The 18,730-nt window shown below is 36.3% G+C and overlaps 1 protein-coding gene across 14 annotated transcripts in view; it reads right to left on the bottom strand.

Annotated features, from left to right (window-relative positions):
• Positions 1–18,730, bottom strand: part of LOC101740969 (lipopolysaccharide-induced tumor necrosis factor-alpha factor homolog) — a 45,635-nt gene that overhangs the window by 14,555 nt on the left and 12,350 nt on the right. For 6 of the 14 annotated variants that reach the window (XR_009974616.1, XR_009974619.1, XR_009974618.1 and 3 more), the window contains 4 exons: positions 17,058–17,316; positions 15,246–15,504; positions 13,434–13,692; positions 8,359–8,475 (listed from right to left, as the gene is read on the bottom strand). Coding sequence is in view for 1 of the 14 variants with exons in the window: in XM_038021498.2 (XP_037877426.1) it covers positions 8,373–8,475; positions 13,434–13,692; positions 14,528–14,549 (384 nt within the window). In the remaining 13 variants the exon portion in view is untranslated. Of the gene's footprint in view, positions 1–55; positions 8,476–13,433; positions 13,693–14,527; positions 14,929–15,245; positions 15,505–16,339; positions 16,722–17,057; positions 17,317–18,151; positions 18,525–18,730 lie in introns of those variants that run through there. The other 8 variants (XR_009974620.1, XR_009974625.1, XR_009974626.1 and 5 more) reach the window with 8 other exon arrangements.

Below are 18,730 nucleotides of genomic sequence, written 5' to 3'. Positions count from 1 at the left end.
CTTATACACGCACACGCACAATGAATTAACAGTAATCATAATATAATGTACTCACGTTCAAAGTTAGCCATTTTAGTTGTTATTTCACGACACGCAATATATAATGTCGGCACGAACACAATTCCGTACGTCCGCGTCCGACGATCCCCTGTTTTTGAATGTGTAATCGCGTGCATTCGATTGGCAGCTCGAGAGCATTTTTCGTTCATTCATATTCGTTCTTTTAAGCATTGATATCTTTGATATCTTTAAACGAGCAATTCTTGTATAATATATTATATTATGTTACGGTAAATGCACACTCTTGGGAAATGTACACTTTTACCGGTAAATGTGCACATTTGCCAAAAAGTTAGGTATACGTGAACTGAATATAATATATATGTATGTTTTCCGGCAAATGTGTACTCTTGCCTTCACGTTTTGGTAAATGTATACTCTTACATTCATGTTTTAAGAAAAGTTACAGTAAATACAAATAAATTAATGATGTTGTTGCAGTAAAAAAAAATGTATTTAAATAAACATAATACAAAAGGCTTTAATAACGAAAATTATTATAATTAAAAAATATAAATAACAAACAAAACATACTTTTCTTTGCAAATTATTATGTCGTAGGTTAGGTTAGGTTAGGTTGTAGTGGTGCGCATGCGCACCGCATTAATATAGTAGAATTATTTTGTCCGTTCAGTTTGGGTCATAAAACATAGCCCGTCCAGGGCGGTGAGCATGTTGCGCGGGCGCTACGCCATTATCGATAAAAAGTTCTTATGACGAAGAGAAATGTGATTTTGTGCATTCGCTCTCTGAATTTCTTTAGTGACACAATGGCTTCTCCTTTGTTTTGTACCAAAACGGCAGAATTTATTCAAATATTTTGCTTGTTGGCAAAAATATACCAGCACAAGCACGTGTTATTATCAACAATGTGTTAAAATTGTTCACTGAAATAAGAATAGATCCCGAAAAGTTACAAAGTGTTAATTTCTGGCGTTCTCGTTAACTTGCTGTGGCGATATGTGGTGTAAGTGTTCGATTGGTGATTTTTTCTTTCATTTTTATCACTAACCCACAAAATGACAAAACTAAAACGCTTATCGACAACAATAATGCGCCTCACTATGCCCGTCCCTAAGGCTCGGGAGTGGAAGAGAGAGCGAAATACTCGCTTCACCGCTCCGATTTTTTATGAGCCAAACGGCACGGACAAAATAATTCTACTATAGCACTTGCGATTTCGTATTTTGTATGCCATTCTCACATTTACCAAAAAGACATGGTCATTCAATTCATGGTCCAAAACCACATGGTCATTCACAAGGGCGGATCCAGGGTGGGGGGGTTATGGGGGTCATGACCCCCCCCTGAGCTGGTTCCAGGACCTAGGTGGACCACATATTGAACATAATGATTTTAGGACACAATATATTGTTGCTCTTTATATTGCTCCTTAATTAATATAATATAATAACTTTGTATGATGGCAAATGTTTGGGAACGAACGCATCGAAAAGGACAGTTCTCGATTCGAATAGGGCCAAAATACATCTTGTGCAGTCACTTGTCTTTCCAATCGCTTTCTATGGAGCAGAAACATGGAAAAGAGTTGATGCTTTTGAAATGTGGTGTTAGCGCCGCCTATTAAGGATTCCATGGACAGCCCACCGCACGAACATCTCGGTCCTACAACAGCTTAAAAAAGAGAACGCTCAACGCCTGTCTGCCACCTGTCTGCAACGTATAATGCGCAACTTTGGCCACGTTGCCCGTAGAGGTGTACAACTTGGAACATCTGATGGTCACTGGAAAAGTAGAAGGAAAAGGTTCTAGAGGCCGGAGCCCCAAACGTTGGTCCGACCAGATCTCCGAGCAAACCAGCGGACCACTTAGCGCTGCACTACACCAGGAAACTGACTGGAACCGATGGAGACTGGCAGTCGACAAGCTCAAACGGAGTCACGATCCTCAGCAATGAGGGAGCGATGGAGAAGAAAGAAAAGGCCCCAACAAAACAAGATGCCTAGTTTTAGATCTTTTAAATCCTAAATAAAAACAGTTCCTAATTAAGGAGATAGCAACCACAAAAATACACACATTCAAATCATACAATCGTGATTCGGTTTTATTAACCAGGCGCAAACTAAAGGAACTAACTAAACTAAGCAAAAGAAACTTTCTTTGCAATTCTACGCACACATTCTTCATCAAATAAGGCTTAAATATTAAAAACTTGGTGAATAACGACATGGCATTGCCAATGTCTATGAGCAACGGCTTACCACCACTTACCACCAAGTGAGACGTCAACTTCCACGTAAGCCACTTTATAAAAAAGAAATACAAAGTGGGTTTTTTTGTGTAGAAGCTAAGGGATTGTAATTTAGTCTCTAAAACAAATAAAGATTGATGTTTTACATAATGTTCAAGTGATGTGTAATTTAATTAGAGAAGTTGTTTTGTTTTTGCTGTTCGAAGAATTACTGCTATGAACTGCTGCTATATTGTTATTTACTTTTAAAGTTGTTTTTAAATTTTTAGCCATTGTTTTGATGCTGTACTTTCGTTGTCTGGTATTGCATTTGTTACCTGAAACTATAAACAACCTGAAATGACCTTTTAACATGAAATCAAAGTCTCGATTGCATTATATTATTGTACGATTTCTTTGAGGATGAAATAAACATGGAGATACCTGTTTTTTTTCAGGATTGTAAGATTACTGGTGGCCCGGAGGTTTTTACAGTTTCACCAGGACAGGTGGGCACAGCAAAGGCTCAGCCAGGAGGGGTGGGATTTGCTAACAACTGCCCAAACGCTTACGAAGGAGACCTAACAACTCAAGAGCAATTGCTCCGCGAATGAATCTACTACCGGATCGGAATCGCGACCCGTTGAGAAGATCCGGCGAGGAGCTCAGCGGGCTGATGCATGGGTTAGGTTGAATATCGACCTCTTTGTCGAGTTCGACAAGTAAGGTTACCGAAGTTCCTAAGCCTACTCCTAGTGTTGGAGCTGAAGACGTCTAATGCCAAAGTTATTGGATCTGATGGATCCGTAAGGACGTGTCTAGGGCATCGACGGTGACTGGCTCCTGCCTGATCAGGATTCGGGAAGTAGTCAGCGGCGGCAAAGATAAGGCGATTATCATGACGCATAGCCTTAGTACCGTTCCGAAGCTGACTTCATGTATTTCCGGATTGAGACCCAGGTCGTCGTGTAGATCAACGTTCCACACGAACCACGGAGCCCCGACGGCTAACCCGCAAAAGCGGGATTGTAGGGATTGAGGGTGTCTATATTTGTGCGGGCCGCGTAAGCGAACACCACACTCGCGTAAGTCATGACGGGCCTTCTGCAAGTTGTTCCTTGTTCCGAAAGGACATTTTACTCCGCTTACAGATCATGGGATAGTCTGCCGAGAACAAATGCGGCACGGTCGCGGACTGTTTTTATATGCGGGCGGAATGTCATGGATGCATCCAGGGTGACTCTCAGGTACTTGACCTTCCTGGCCCAGGGTATAGGTTGGCCGTGAGATTTTAATATTGTGCACCTACCGTCTATTTTTTCTATATTTCTAGACTTTCACGTTTCATTTCACACAGAACGACCTTACAGTATCTTGAAGTCTAGCAGTTTGTATGACTGTATAGTATTCGAAACTTTGGAAATAAAAAACGCGAGATTACACCCCAAAAGTGGATCTTGATTAGTTCTGTTCTTTGAAGACTACATCACAAAAATAAGAGGTGTTCAGTGTGAAACTCCTCCCAGCCCTAGCTTAGCTCCGAATACCACATTCTCTATAAGTGTGGAAAAGTTTTTGCTTCACGTATTAATATATAGATTAATACGTGAAGCAAAAACTTTGTATCCCTTTTTACGAAAATTGCGCGGACGGAGGAGTATGAAATTTTCCACACTTATAGAGAATATAGAGAAGAAGTGCACAATGCTAATATTTTTTTAAAATAATGCGTAAAAGATACATTAAATCAATAAGGAAAACGTTACACACACTACATACCATGTATTTGACGCACACACGCATGGATACTGTTTATTGTCAAACTTTTGTTCTTGACGTCTGCCGTCAAATTGAGAATAGATTAAATATTGTTTGTCTTTGTTAATACTTTTTATAGTGTAGTCTTGGCGATATTTGTGATTATAGAAGTATAAAATACAATCATAATAGTGTACAAACTTACAACTCTAATTAATTATAGTCGAATTTCGACTACTGCGGGACCTCTTGTATATAGATAATGCGTCATGTAAATGCATACTCGTGAAGGGAGTAAGGACAGCAAGCACATGTTTTTTTTTTACTAAAAATGAAACAAGCTATTTTATAATTTTACTACACATATCGGATTTAATCCATAAATTTAACATTTTTTTAAACACAACTTAAGCATTTAAACATATTTCTTTTTCATGTCTATATAAAAAAGAATCATTAAACAACAAAAAAAAGCTTTCCATTGCAAACTTTACTTGAAACTTAATTCATTTTAAGCTAAATGCGCCTTAACGTACAAACAAAACATCGTCTTCGTCTACATCAATTTTATCTCGTAGCTGATTCAGTTTTGACGACATAAAAACAATATATAAAGGATAAGTGTTCGTAATAGTATTTTTTTTTTCGTTTCTATTAATTACTTATTTGCGTTTACTTGTACAGAGCCCCGAATATCTTTAGCTAGGTTTAGTATAGAATACGTTTACTGTATTCCGTGAAATCATGCGCAATTTACCTCTTCTCAATCACACTCTTCTTCCCGAGTTCCTTCTGCCCCCCATCTCTAACTTTACGAGGAGTGAAGCGTATATTAACTATTCGCATTAGAAAACTAGTAGGTGTTAATATTCTACCTATTTCTAAAGCATCCTCCAGTTCACCTCTGAAGGATTATAAAAATAAGAAAAGGACGCCGGTATTTACTTTATGATATCTATAGACTCACAGTAATCAACAAATACAAACAATCTACATATCTTGGTTGGTTTATTGGTTAAGCACAAAAACAAAAATCACTCTCATGACGCATCATAAAACTTAAACGGTAACTATATGTAATATTAAAATAATTAAGAAATTACTTAGCAATGAAAATCAAGAATCAATAGAATCAACCGTCTTTTTAATTTGAACGTATATTACTCATGGGCACTTATCCACCCGAAACTCGACTCGGAAAGCATTCTGCAAGTATACTTTGGAGTAGACCACAAAAACCGTTGGTAATTTTCGACTAATATGGGGTCGTTTTTATTCTTAACTAGCTGAGCCGGCAGACTTCGTAATGACTCAATCGATAAATAAAAGACCTAAGCTCTTGTATAAAACAAACTTAAAACAAACAAAACGAATCCGTCCGACGGGGGACATATCAAAGGAAAAACAAAATTGTTTGTTTTTATATAACTCCAAGCATTTTCATATTTATTCACCTTTTAAACCTTCTCTGGACTTCCACGAATAATTCAAGACCAAAATTAGCCAAATCGGTCCAGCCGTTCTCGAGTTTTAGCGAGACTAACGAACAGCAATTTATTTTTATATATATAGATTTTTCAATGTTGTCATGGGCGACTTTAATGCCAAAGTGGGTGTACAGATGTGTGACGAATCAAGAGTGGGACCACATGGATTTGGAAGCAGGAACGATAGGGGGCAAATGCTCGTTAACTTTCTAGAGCAAGAGGAGCTATTCTTAATGAACTCATTTTTTAAAAAGCAGCCCCAAAGAAAATGGACATGGCGAAGCCCGGACACTGTAACGAAAAATGAGATTGATTTTATCATTGCGGACAAAAAACGGTTATTTAGGGATGTCTCAGTGGTCAACAGGTTTAACACCGGAAGCGACCACCGGCTAGTAAGAGCTACGCTGAGCATAGACACTCGATTGGAAAGATACCGCATGATACAGTCTACACTCCGACCTAGCCAGCTCCAAATCAGTGCAGGTTCAGAAGTTTTCCATAAAACCTTGGAAAATCGATTTGTTAACTTGGAAACCACTGATGATGTTGACGAAAACCTCGAAAATCTGGTCACACTCATGAGGGAAGAGGGTGCAAAATTTTTCAGCGGGAAGCGAACGGGAAAAAAATCCGAACTCTCAGACGAGACGTTGCGACTCATGGCCATACGGCGTCAGGACACATCCGCCTCTCCGTCAGGACGATCGGCTCTCAGCAAGCAGATAACGAAATTGGTTCGACGTGACCTTCGACGCTCCACTACTCGAAGAATTGAAAGAGCCATTGAACAAAACCGTGGGTCGAAGGTATTTAACCAGCAGCTTAAGAGAAGTCGTTTATCGAAACTCAAGACCTCCGATGGTAGCGTCATTATGTCGCAGATGGGAATTCTCGCTGAGATTGAAAAATATTACGGTCAGCTGTATGAGTCCTGCACCACCCGTCCTGTACAGAACTGTCACGATTGTAGAGCCCCACTCACGCGCCATTTCACCGATGAGCTGCCGGACGTCAGTGTGGACGAAATAAGATTGGCTCTGAGACAACTCAAGAATGGAAAAGCCCCCGGAGATGATGGTATAACAACTGAGCTATTGAAAGCAGGAGGACCACCTCTCTTAGTAGAGCTACGGAAGCTTTTCAGCCACGTCATTCACCGCGGGAGAACTCCGAAGGCGTGGAACAACAGCATTGTGGTACTTTTTTTCAAAAAAGGAGACAAAACTCTTTTAAAGAACTACAGACCAATCTCTCTCCTGAACCACATCTATAAGTTGTTCTCACGAGTCATCACAAATCGCCTGGCAAGAAAGTTCGACGAATTTCAGCCCCCAGAGCAGGCTGGGTTTCGGAGCGGCTATGGAACCATAGACCACATACACACAGTGCGGCAGCTTATAGAAAAGACCACAGAATTTAATCGGCCCCTGTGTTTAGCATTCGTGGATTATGAGAAGGCTTTCGACTCCATCGAGACTTGGTCTGTTCTGGACTCTCTGCGGCGATGCCAGGTAGACCATCGCTATGTCCAGGTGTTGAAATGCCTTTACGACTGTGCCACGATGAATGTTCGAGTACAGAATCAGCAGTCTAACCCTATCCAATTGCGTAGGGGAGTGAGACAGGGGGATGTAATTTCCCCGAAACTGTTTACTAACGCATTGGAAGATATGTTTAAGACGCTGAACTGGAAAAAGATGGGCATAAACATTAATGGCCAGTACATCTCACACTTGCGGTTTGCAGATGACATAGTTCTCATGGCGGAATCGTTGCAACATCTGCAGCAGATGCTGAACGGCTTAGCAGATTCTTCACGACGAATTGGACTACGGATGAACATGGATAAAACCAAAGTGATGAACGGAGCCGAAACGTGGACACTCACAGTAAGGTTGGTCCGTCAGCTCAAAGTCGCTCAGCGAGCCATGGAAAGAGCCATGCTCGGAGTTTCTCTGAAGGATAAAATCCGGAATGAGATTATTCTACAGAGAACTAAAGTCATCGACATAGCTCAAAGAGTCAGCAAGCTGAAGTGGCAGTGGGCTGGCCATATATGCCGTAGGACTGACGATCGCTGGAGCAGACGGGTTCTCGAGTGGAGACCGCGCAGCGGAAGACGTAACGTGGGACGCCCCCTGGCTAGATGGTGCGATGACCTCCGCACGGTGGCCGGCCAGAAGTGGATGAGGAGAGCAGCAGACCGGGCTCAGTGGTGTAGATTGGGAGAGGCTTATGTCCAGCAGTGGACGACTGTGGGCTGTTGATGATGATGATGATATAGATTTTTAGTCTGTTTGAATTTTGCACGGTAAAGAGTGTTAATAAGTAGGACTAGCGTGGAGGTATCACGTAATATGCGTTCAGGACCTTTGATTATATACACGTATATATAATCAAAGTTCAGGACATTTCAAAAATTCTGCTTAAAAATACCACACATAATTAAACTATCAATGTTTACTCGTTAAAATTATAATAAACCAACCTCTGACCATCAAAATATATTATTTTAGACTTTAGATCATTAAAAGTATGATTTAAACAAAAGCTTTGAAAGAAATACAAATTTTACGAAACTGCTTATTAATTGAAGAGAACATAAAAATCAAAAACAAAAACATTTGTTTTTGTGTTTTAAATAGGTACCTACGCAATGACTGAAAAATAATGATTCATTAGAAACATTTAAATTTCGAATCAAGACAATAATAATTATGACGTCAATTCTATTAATTTTATGAACGCACAGTATGTAGCTACTTAGTAACATATACCTACTCTACGTAACTTTTAGCCACAATGATTAGTCAGAATACAAAACGCCATGTAGGCTGCCACGAACAATCGTAAACGTACAAAAATTAAGATGATTAACCGATGTAACTCCCGATATACGCGTTGCAGTTCGGACAGTAGTGTGTGGCGTTTCGGCAGCTTTTGCCGCAGTAAGGAATGCAAGCACAGGGCCAGCAACTGAAAAAAAAGAAATAAAAAAATCTCAATTATTTCTCAAGCCGACCTTCCTCTTAGCAGAAGGAACGGGTTTCAGCCTCCTTAAGCCACTTCTGTTACTTCCCTGTATATATTGTTACGCCGGTAAGAGTAATGCCATCTATCGCCGAATAGTCGAACGAATATCGAAGGATCTAGTAGCACCTAGAACGCTCGAGTACAACGCCATCTTTTGTCAGATAGCGGAAACACAATATTATGCTCGGAATGTGTGGAATATTCTCGATAATTCTAGGGATGTAGTATCGGCTATAAAAGCGTTGCAGAGATGGTACGCAGTCAGTTAGTAATCGGAACTACTCGAACCGAAACAGTGAACGGATCACCTGAAGCGAAGCGGAAGAAGTGAATTGAAAATTTTAAAGTGTTTGTGAAGTATTTTAAGTGTTCTAAGTGTTGAATACAGTTTTAAGTTGTACTTTGGTATAACTCGGTAGGCAGCGGCTTGGCTCTGCCCCTGGCATTGCTGAAGTCCATGAGCGACGGTAACCACTCACCATCAGGTGGGCCGTATGCTCGTCTGCCTACAAGGGCAATAAAAAAAAGGACTTTTTATTTATCCCGAACCCCAGCGCGTAACAATATCATACATATAATAAGCTACATCCTGGGACTTCCCTATATATCTAATATATAAAATTCTCGTGTCACAGTTTTCGTTGCCATACTCCTCCAAAACGGCTTGACCGATTTTGATGAATTTTTTTGTGCTTATCCAGTATCTATGAGAATCGGCCAACATCTATTTTTCATCCCCCTAAATGTTAGGGGTAGTCCACCCCTAAATTTTTTTATTTATTTTTTAGACAAAATTTTTAATTTCTATTTTTTTATGATACAACATACAAAAATACATACAACCCTAAATTTTCACCTTTTTACGATCAACCCTTATTTTTTATTTGCTAATTAAAAACTAAATTTTTTTGCAAGAATTTTGTTTTTATTTTGTCATGACTTAGAATTAAAAAAATCATATTACTCTGAAATTTTCACCCCTCTACGATCAACCCCTATTTTTTATTTGTTAATTATAAATTTTAAATTTTTTGGCAAGATTTTATTTTTTATTTTGTCATGACTTAAAATAAAAAAAATATATATTACTCTCAATTTTCACTCTTATACGATCAACCCCTATTTTTCCATCCCGATTTTTATTTTTTTTATTCTATGCACAGATCCGCAATAAGGTTGCAAGATGGCAATCAAATATTATAATTGTAGTACGATAAATTCTTATTCAGAGTTTATAATTTGAAGTTCCTTTAATTATGTTTTTTTTTTAAATTCAATCGATCAGTTATCCCCGCCAGGTGTCGCCACTCATCCAGCAAACATCACGTAGTAGGGATGAGGACGAAGCCGGTCTCCTGTCTTACTCACTATACATTTTTCAGCCATGTTTCTTTGGTTTTATTTGTGTATCAATCGTAGCTTGCCAGCCATGTTTTTTTGGTTTTATTTGTGTATCAATAGTATGTTCAGTAGGTCTGAGAATCGGCTACTATCTATATTTCATACCCCTAAGTGATAAGGGCTGTCCACCCCAAACATTTTTTCTTTTTAATTTTTTTTCTTTGTTATAATGAGGTATATATAGTCCCCGGCACGTAACTTGGCAAGAGTCGCTAGATGCGCAGAAGTCGTTTTTTAGGTCTCTTTGGTTGTCAAGCGGGACGCGGGGAAAGACGTAGCACCGTTCCGAGCGCGCGATTGGTAAGTCAGTCGACCCTCCCCTCCCGCACCGCGTCCACGTTCCGTTTGCTCCCGGTTACACATGCGCCTACTAAAGTTGTAGGAACCCTTTGTTTATATTGAGTTTTTGTTACGAGTTGTTATTATTGTTTTAAATTTAGTTTTTGTTACGAGTGTTATTGTTTTAAATTTGCTTGCAAATACCAATGACCATAATTATAGTCGATTCAGTCACTGAGCGTTTTATTATTTACGCCAGTGACGACAGCGACTCTTCGTTATGTCGACGATGAGGAGCCAACTCCTTCCACCAGCTCAGGTGCTACCATAGATTTAATCCAAGGGGTAGCACTATTAGAAAATGATAGTGACGACGGCGACACATAATTTTTAATATTAAGCATATTTTTTTAAATACATTTTTTTACTTTTAATTGTATTTTATTTATAACACCTAATACACTTCACGAATTCCTCTCTTTTCTTTAACTTTCTTCTAAACACACAGGCTTAAAAATAAATTATGGCAAATAAAAAATTTAATAAAATAAAATAAACATATATGCGGGCAATAGAAGTGACAATTTTTTTGTTGCAATGTACACTATGCGCGACATTACCCCCACTACACCAAAACCTTGCCAACTTACGTGCTGCTTACTATATTATGTGGTTGAATGAGGTTTTTGAGAATTTTATATATTAGAACTAGCTGACCCGGAAAACGTTGTGTTGCCTTAAATAAGATTTCTAGGGAAATTCTACTGTAGAAAAAAAACCTCATTTAACCACATATTACCTCATTATAAACAAAAAAAAAACCAAAAAATTAAAATAAAAAATAAATGTTTGGGGTGGACAACCCTTTTCACTTAGGGGTATGAAAAATAGATAGTAGCCGATTCTCAGACCTACTGAACATACTATTGATACACAAATAAAACCAAAAAAACATGGCTGAAAAATGTATAGTATTGTATAGCTCTCAAATATCATTAAGTGTATAATCTATGATGTATAGTGAGTAAGTAAGACAGGAGACCGGCTTCGTCCTTATCCCTACTACGTGATGTTTGCTGGATGAGTGGTGATACCTGGCGGGGATAACTGATCGATTGATAGTTGATCAGTAGTCGACCGGAGAGGGCAGGAGATCAAATACAATTAAAAAAAAAATCATAATTAAAGGAACTTGAAATTATAAACTCTGAATAAGAATTTATCGTACAATTATAATATTTGATTACCATCTGGCATCCTTATTATATACCTATATATCTGTGCATAGAATAAAAAAAAGATGTGTGGTGTCGTGGGACACCGGATAGGAACGAAGTTCCCAATTATAAAAATATTAATTTAAAGTTCTATTCGAGGTATGAAGAAAGAGAGAGAGAGACAGACAGACAGACAGAGAAACATGCGACGCCGCACAGCTTACAATAGCTTACTATAGCAAAAAGTGTCGTGACAACTTTTCGTAAGAATTTATAGCAAAAAGTGTCGTGACAACCTTTTGTAAGAATTTATAGCAAAAAGTGTCGTGACGACTTTTCGTAAGAATTTTTTCCGTCTAGGCCCCTTTCACAACGCGCGATAAGGAACTTCGTTCCAAAAGTGTCGTGACAACTTTTCGTAAGAATTTATAGCAAAAAGTGTCGTGACAACTTTTCGTAAGAATTTTTTCCGTCTAGCCCCCTTTCACAACGCGCGATAAAGAACTTCGTTCCAAAATATTAATCGGGTTGGAAAAATAGGGGTTGATCGTATAAGAGTGAAAATTGAGAGTAATATGATTTTTTATTATTTTAAGTCCTGACAAAACAACATAAAAAACTTGCCAAAAAAATTAAAGTTTATAATTAACAAATAAAAAATAGGGGTTGATCATAGAGGGATGAAAGATGAAGAGTAACATCAGATTTTTTATTTTAATTCATGACAAAATAAAAATAAAAATGAAAATCTTGCCAAAAAAATTAAAGTTTATAATTAAGAAATAAAAATAGGGGTTAATCGTAGAGGGGTGAAAATTTCAGAGTAATATGAATTTTTTTATTCTACGTCATGACAAAATAAAAACAAAATTCTCGCAAAAAATTTTAAAGTTTTTAATTAGCAAATAAAAAATAAGGGTTGATCGTAGAGGGGTGAAAATTGAGGATTGTATGTATTTTTGTATGTTGTATCATAAAAAAATAGAAATTAAAAGTTTTGTCTAAAAAATAAAAATAAAAATTTTGGGGTGGACTACCCCTAACATTTAGGGGGATGAAAAATAGATGTTGGCCGATTCTCATAGATACTGGATAAGCACAAAAAATTTCATCAAAATCGGTCAAGCCGTTTCGGAGGAGTATGGCAACGAAAACTGTGACACGAGAATTTTATATATTAGATTGAATTTCCCTAGAAATCTTATTTAAGGCAACACAACGTTTGCCGGGTCAGCTAGTAGGTATATAAAATAATAAGAAGATCGTAATAAGAAGGAACGTTGAATGTGAAATACCCAACGATCTTAAGCTAGAATTTTCTCCAATAAAATAGACAAAATTTAAATTATCTCCGACTTTTAATAGAATCCGCATCTAGTTTTACAACAGCAACCTGACCACTATTTTCCTACACAACTCCTTAATGCCCAATTTCGCATAGGCGGGTGCATCCATCTTCAGTATTTCAACCGCGAAGCAATCAGGCGTTACGATTTAAACGTCCAATTGTAAAGCAGACTACAATCTTATGTCTCGTTGTGGATAATGACATGAATGCTGCATAAATGCTAATGTGAGCAGTGAGATCATCTGCCCAACTTAATTTCAGTCATAAGTTTGTATGCAATTGTACGTAATTCAGACATTCAATGTTACTCATAACAATCTTTCGAACTCTTTAAATTGTAGCTGTATGTATAGAGCATAAATATTTATTACTTAAAAAAATTTACATGTATGAATTAATACCTATTTCGGTTTGTTTCTGGTTAACAAATTGTAAATTTTAATTTAAAAAAAACTTAGACTTTTTTTAAATATTTAAGTTCACTGAATTTCACACTTAATACTTTTTAGAAGTTTTTTTTTTAATTTTTTATTAAAATAAAATCCATAGATTATCATGCCTTAAATATGGAATACGAAATATGGTAAAGTTTTTTGCATAATAAAGCAATACCTATCTCAATTATTCTATTGTAACTTCGAAAAAAAAACACATACCATAGACAGCAAAGGAGTAAAGCACACAGGTGGGTTTTCGTCGCCGATACATATTCTACTCTGGGCGTGATGGACGCTTTGCAGCTTGGGCAGGTATAGCGTGCAGGCTTAGGGCCCATTTGCGGCGCTTGAACTGTGATGAACTGTTGAGTCGGCACAGTGGGAACGACATGATATAAATCTGTTTGCATCTGGTTATTGTATGGCGGCGGGTTTTGAGTAGTTTCTGCTATGTCTACGCCAGACAAATCGCCTTGATCTGAAATATAGCTTTTTAATTTGAGAATTCTGTTAACTGACTGACTGATCTAAAATTATCTACAAAATCGTTCAGAACAAAATCTTTTTTTTTTTTTCAATTCGTCGTCGTGGCCTAAAGGATAAGACGCGCCCGGTGCATTCGTATCTAGCGAAGCAACGGTGTTCGAATCCCGCTGGCAGATATCAATTTTGAATACGCTTTTATTAGCTTCAGGCGTATGAATGTTATGGAATGTAACGGGATCTTTGAACATGATTTTGACCCCCTTCAAAACGTCGGATTAACTCGAAATTTGGTATACTTATTAAGAACCGATGACAATTCAATATTAAAAAAATATTGAAAAAATTTAAATTCAACTAAAAAATGAAAAATAAATAATACTTAAAAAAAAAAACTAAAAAAAAAACGCTTTTATAGAAAATCCAACTAAAAAATAGAAAATAAATTTTAATAAGTTTGATTTAAAAATAGTGTAGGTAAGCTCGTCCAATCACCGAAGCAATAAAAAAGGCATTTTTCAAAAAAAAAAATTTGGTTCGACAGTTTTTGTATATAAGAATTTTACGGCCTACGCATAAACGAGCTCACAGCGCATATGATTTTAAACGGTTACCGAATCCCATAGATACAACAATGCCAACACCCAACTTGAAACACTAAAATGAAGTCTCGATTTACTAACGGCTGCTTCTCGGAAGAATTAGGTCATTATAAATAATATATCAGTACATACCCCTTTGGGCTCAGACTTTTAATACCTCCGTTGCATTTACGAAGTATTAGTAATACTGATAAACATAAATAAGTACGTAATAAATAAAAAACTCACGCTGCACCAGAGGCATTTTCATTTTATTCTACCACACTGTTTTACCGAACACTATCTATATGTAACCACGTCCGTCTCAGACGATTCACTGTATGTGAATGCGTAAACAATTAACCATTGTTTATGAAATACGCAGAACAGATATGTATTTCAAAAACAAAAAAAATGTATTTTTCAATAGCTTATACATAAACCAAAGACACCTGCATTACAATCTTATGACTCGTTGTCAATAATGACATTAATGCTGTATAGTATTTTCGAACTGCGACTGTTTAAAACCATGTGAGCAGTGAGACCATCTGCCCAACTTAATTTCAGTCATAAGTTTGTATGCAATTGTACGTAATTCAGACATTCAATGTTACTCATAACAATCTTTCGAACTCTTTAAATTGTAGCTGTATGTATAGAGCATAAATATTTATTACTTAAAAAAATTTACATGTATGAATTAATACCTATTTCGGTTTGTTTCTGGTTAACAAATTGTAAATTTTAATTTAAAAAAAACTTGAGACTTTTTTTTAATATTTAAGTTCACTGAATTTCACACTTAATACTTTTTAGAAGTTTTTTTTTTAATTTTTTATTAAAATAAAATCCACAGATTATCATGCCTTAAATATGGAATACGAAATATGGTAAAGTTTTTTGCATAATAAAGCAATACCTATCTCAATTATTCTATTGTAACTTCGAAAAAAAAAACACATACCATAGACAGCAAAGGAGTAAAGCACACAGGTGGGTTTTCGTCGCCGATACATATTCTACTCTGGTCGTGATGGACGCTTTGCAGCTTGGGCAGGTATAGCGTGCAGGCTTAGGGCCCATTTGCGGCGCTTGAACTGTGATGAACTGTTGAGTCGGCACAGTGGGAACGACATGATATAAATCTGTTTGCATCTGGTTATTGTATGGCGGCGGGTTTTGAGTAGTTTCTGCTATGTCTACGCCAGACAAATCGCCTTGATCTGAAATATAGCTTTTTAATTTGAGAATTCTGTTAACTGACTGACTGATCTAAAATTATCTACAAAATCGTTCAGAACAAAATCTTTTTTTTTTTTTCAATTCGTCGTCGTGGCCTAAAGGATAAGACGCGCCCGGTGCATTCGTATCTAGCGAAGCAACGGTGTTCGAATCCCGCTGGCAGATATCAATTTTGAATACGCTTTTATTAGCTTCAGGCGTATGAATGTTATGGAATGTAACGGGATCTTTGAACATGATTTTGACCCCCTTCAAAACGTCGGATTAACTCGAAATTTGGTATACTTATTAAGAACCGATGACAATTCAATATTAAAAAAATATTGAAAAAATTTAAATTCAACTAAAAAATGAAAAATAAATAATACTTAAAAAAAAAAACTAAAAAAAAAACGCTTTTATAGAAAATCCAACTAAAAAATAGAAAATAAATTTTAATAAGTTTGATTTAAAAATAGTGTAGGTAAGCTCGTCCAATCACCGAAGCAATAAAAAAGGCATTTTTCAAAAAAAAAAATTTGGTTCGACAGTTTTTGTATATAAGAATTTTACGGCCTACGCATAAACGAGCTCACAGCGCATATGATTTTAAACGGTTACCGAATCCCATAGATACAACAATGCCAACACCCAACTTGAAACACTAAAATGAAGTCTCGATTTACTAACGGCTGCTTCTCGGAAGAATTAGGTCATTATAAATAATATATCAGTACATACCCCTTTGGGCTCAGACTTTTAATACCTCCGTTGCATTTACGAAGTATTAGTAATACTGATAAACATAAATAAGTACGTAATAAATAAAAAACTCACGCTGCACCAGAGGCATTTTCATTTTATTCTACCACACTGTTTTACCGAACACTATCTATATGTAACCACGTCCGTCTCAGACGATTCACTGTATGTGAATGCGTAAACAATTAACCATTGTTTATGAAATACGCAGAACAGATATGTATTTCAAAAACAAAAAAAATGTATTTTTCAATAGCTTATACATAAACCAAAGACACCTGCATTACAATCTTATGACTCGTTGTCAATAATGACATTAATGCTGTATAGTATTTTCGAACTGCGACTGTTTAAAACCATGTGAGCAGTGAGACCATCTGCCCAACTTAATTTCAGTCATAAGTTTGTATGCAATTGTACGTAATTCAGACATTCAATGTTACTCATAACAATCTTTCGAACTCTTTAAATTGTAGCTGTATGTATAGAGCATAAATATTTATTACTTAAAAAAATTTACATGTATGAATTAATACCTATTTCGGTTTGTTTCTGGTTAACAAATTGTAAATTTTAATTTAAAAAAAACTTGAGACTTTTTTTTAATATTTAAGTTCACTGAATTTCACACTTAATACTTTTTAGAAGTTTTTTTTTTAATTTTTTATTAAAATAAAATCCACAGATTATCATGCCTTAAATATGGAATACGAAATATGGTAAAGTTTTTTGCATAATAAAGCAATACCTATCTCAATTATTCTATTGTAACTTCGAAAAAAAAAACACATACCATAGACAGCAAAGGAGTAAAGCACACAGGTGGGTTTTCGTCGCCGATACATATTCTACTCTGGTCGTGATGGACGCTTTGCAGCTTGGGCAGGTATAGCGTGCAGGCTTAGGGCCCATTTGCGGCGCTTGAACTGTGATGAACTGTTGAGTCGGCACAGTGGGAACGACATGATATAAATCTGTTTGCATCTGGTTATTGTATGGCGGCGGGTTTTGAGTAGTTTCTGCTATGTCTACGCCAGACAAATCGCCTTGATCTGAAATATAGCTTTTTAATTTGAGAATTCTGTTAACTGACTGACTGATCTAAAATTATCTACAAAATCGTTCAGAACAAAATCTTTTTTTTTTTTTCAATTCGTCGTCGTGGCCTAAAGGATAAGACGCGCCCGGTGCATTCGTATCTAGCGAAGCAACGGTGTTCGAATCCCGCTGGCAGATATCAATTTTGAATACGCTTTTATTAGCTTCAGGCGTATGAATGTTATGGAATGTAACGGGATCTTTGAACATGATTTTGACCCCCTTCAAAACGTCGGATTAACTCGAAATTTGGTATACTTATTAAGAACCGATGACAATTCAATATTAAAAAAATATTGAAAAAATTTAAATTCAACTAAAAAATGAAAAATAAATAATACTTAAAAAAAAAAACTAAAAAAAAAACGCTTTTATAGAAAATCCAACTAAAAAATAGAAAATAAATTTTAATAAGTTTGATTTAAAAATAGTGTAGGTAAGCTCGTCCAATCACCGAAGCAATAAAAAAGGCATTTTTCAAAAAAAAAAATTTGGTTCGACAGTTTTTGTATATAAGAATTTTACGGCCTACGCATAAACGAGCTCACAGCGCATATGATTTTAAACGGTTACCGAATCCCATAGATACAACAATGCCAACACCCAACTTGAAACACTAAAATGAAGTCTCGATTTACTAACGGCTGCTTCTCGGAAGAATTAGGTCATTATAAATAATATATCAGTACATACCCCTTTGGGCTCAGACTTTTAATACCTCCGTTGCATTTACGAAGTATTAGTAATACTGATAAACATAAATAAGTACGTAATAAATAAAAAACTCACGCTGCACCAGAGGCATTTTCATTTTATTCTACCACACTGTTTTACCGAACACTATCTATATGTAACCACGTCCGTCTCAGACGATTCACTGTATGTGAATGCGTAAACAATTAACCATTGTTTATGAAATACGCAGAACAGATATGTATTTCAAAAACAAAAAAAATGTATTTTTCAATAGCTTATACATAAACCAAAGACACCTGCATTACAATCTTATGACTCGTTGTCAATAATGACATTAATGCTGTATAGTATTTTCGAACTGCGACTGTTTAAAACCATGTGAGCAGTGAGACCATCTGCCCAACTTAATTTCAGTCATAAGTTTGTATGCAATTGTACGTAATTCAGACATTCAATGTTACTCATAACAATCTTTCGAACTCTTTAAATTGTAGCTGTATGTATAGAGCATAAATATTTATTACTTAAAAAAATTTACATGTATGAATTAATACCTATTTCGGTTTGTTTCTGGTTAACAAATTGTAAATTTTAATTTAAAAAAAACTTGAGACTTTTTTTTAATATTTAAGTTCACTGAATTTCACACTTAATACTTTTTAGAAGTTTTTT

This window comes from Bombyx mori, chromosome 13 (genome assembly GCF_030269925.1).
Source record: "Bombyx mori chromosome 13, ASM3026992v2".
Taxonomy (NCBI): Eukaryota; Metazoa; Arthropoda; class Insecta; order Lepidoptera; family Bombycidae; genus Bombyx; species Bombyx mori.
Note: the sequence above shows the minus strand (reverse complement) of the source record. Positions and strands in the feature narration are given on the sequence as shown.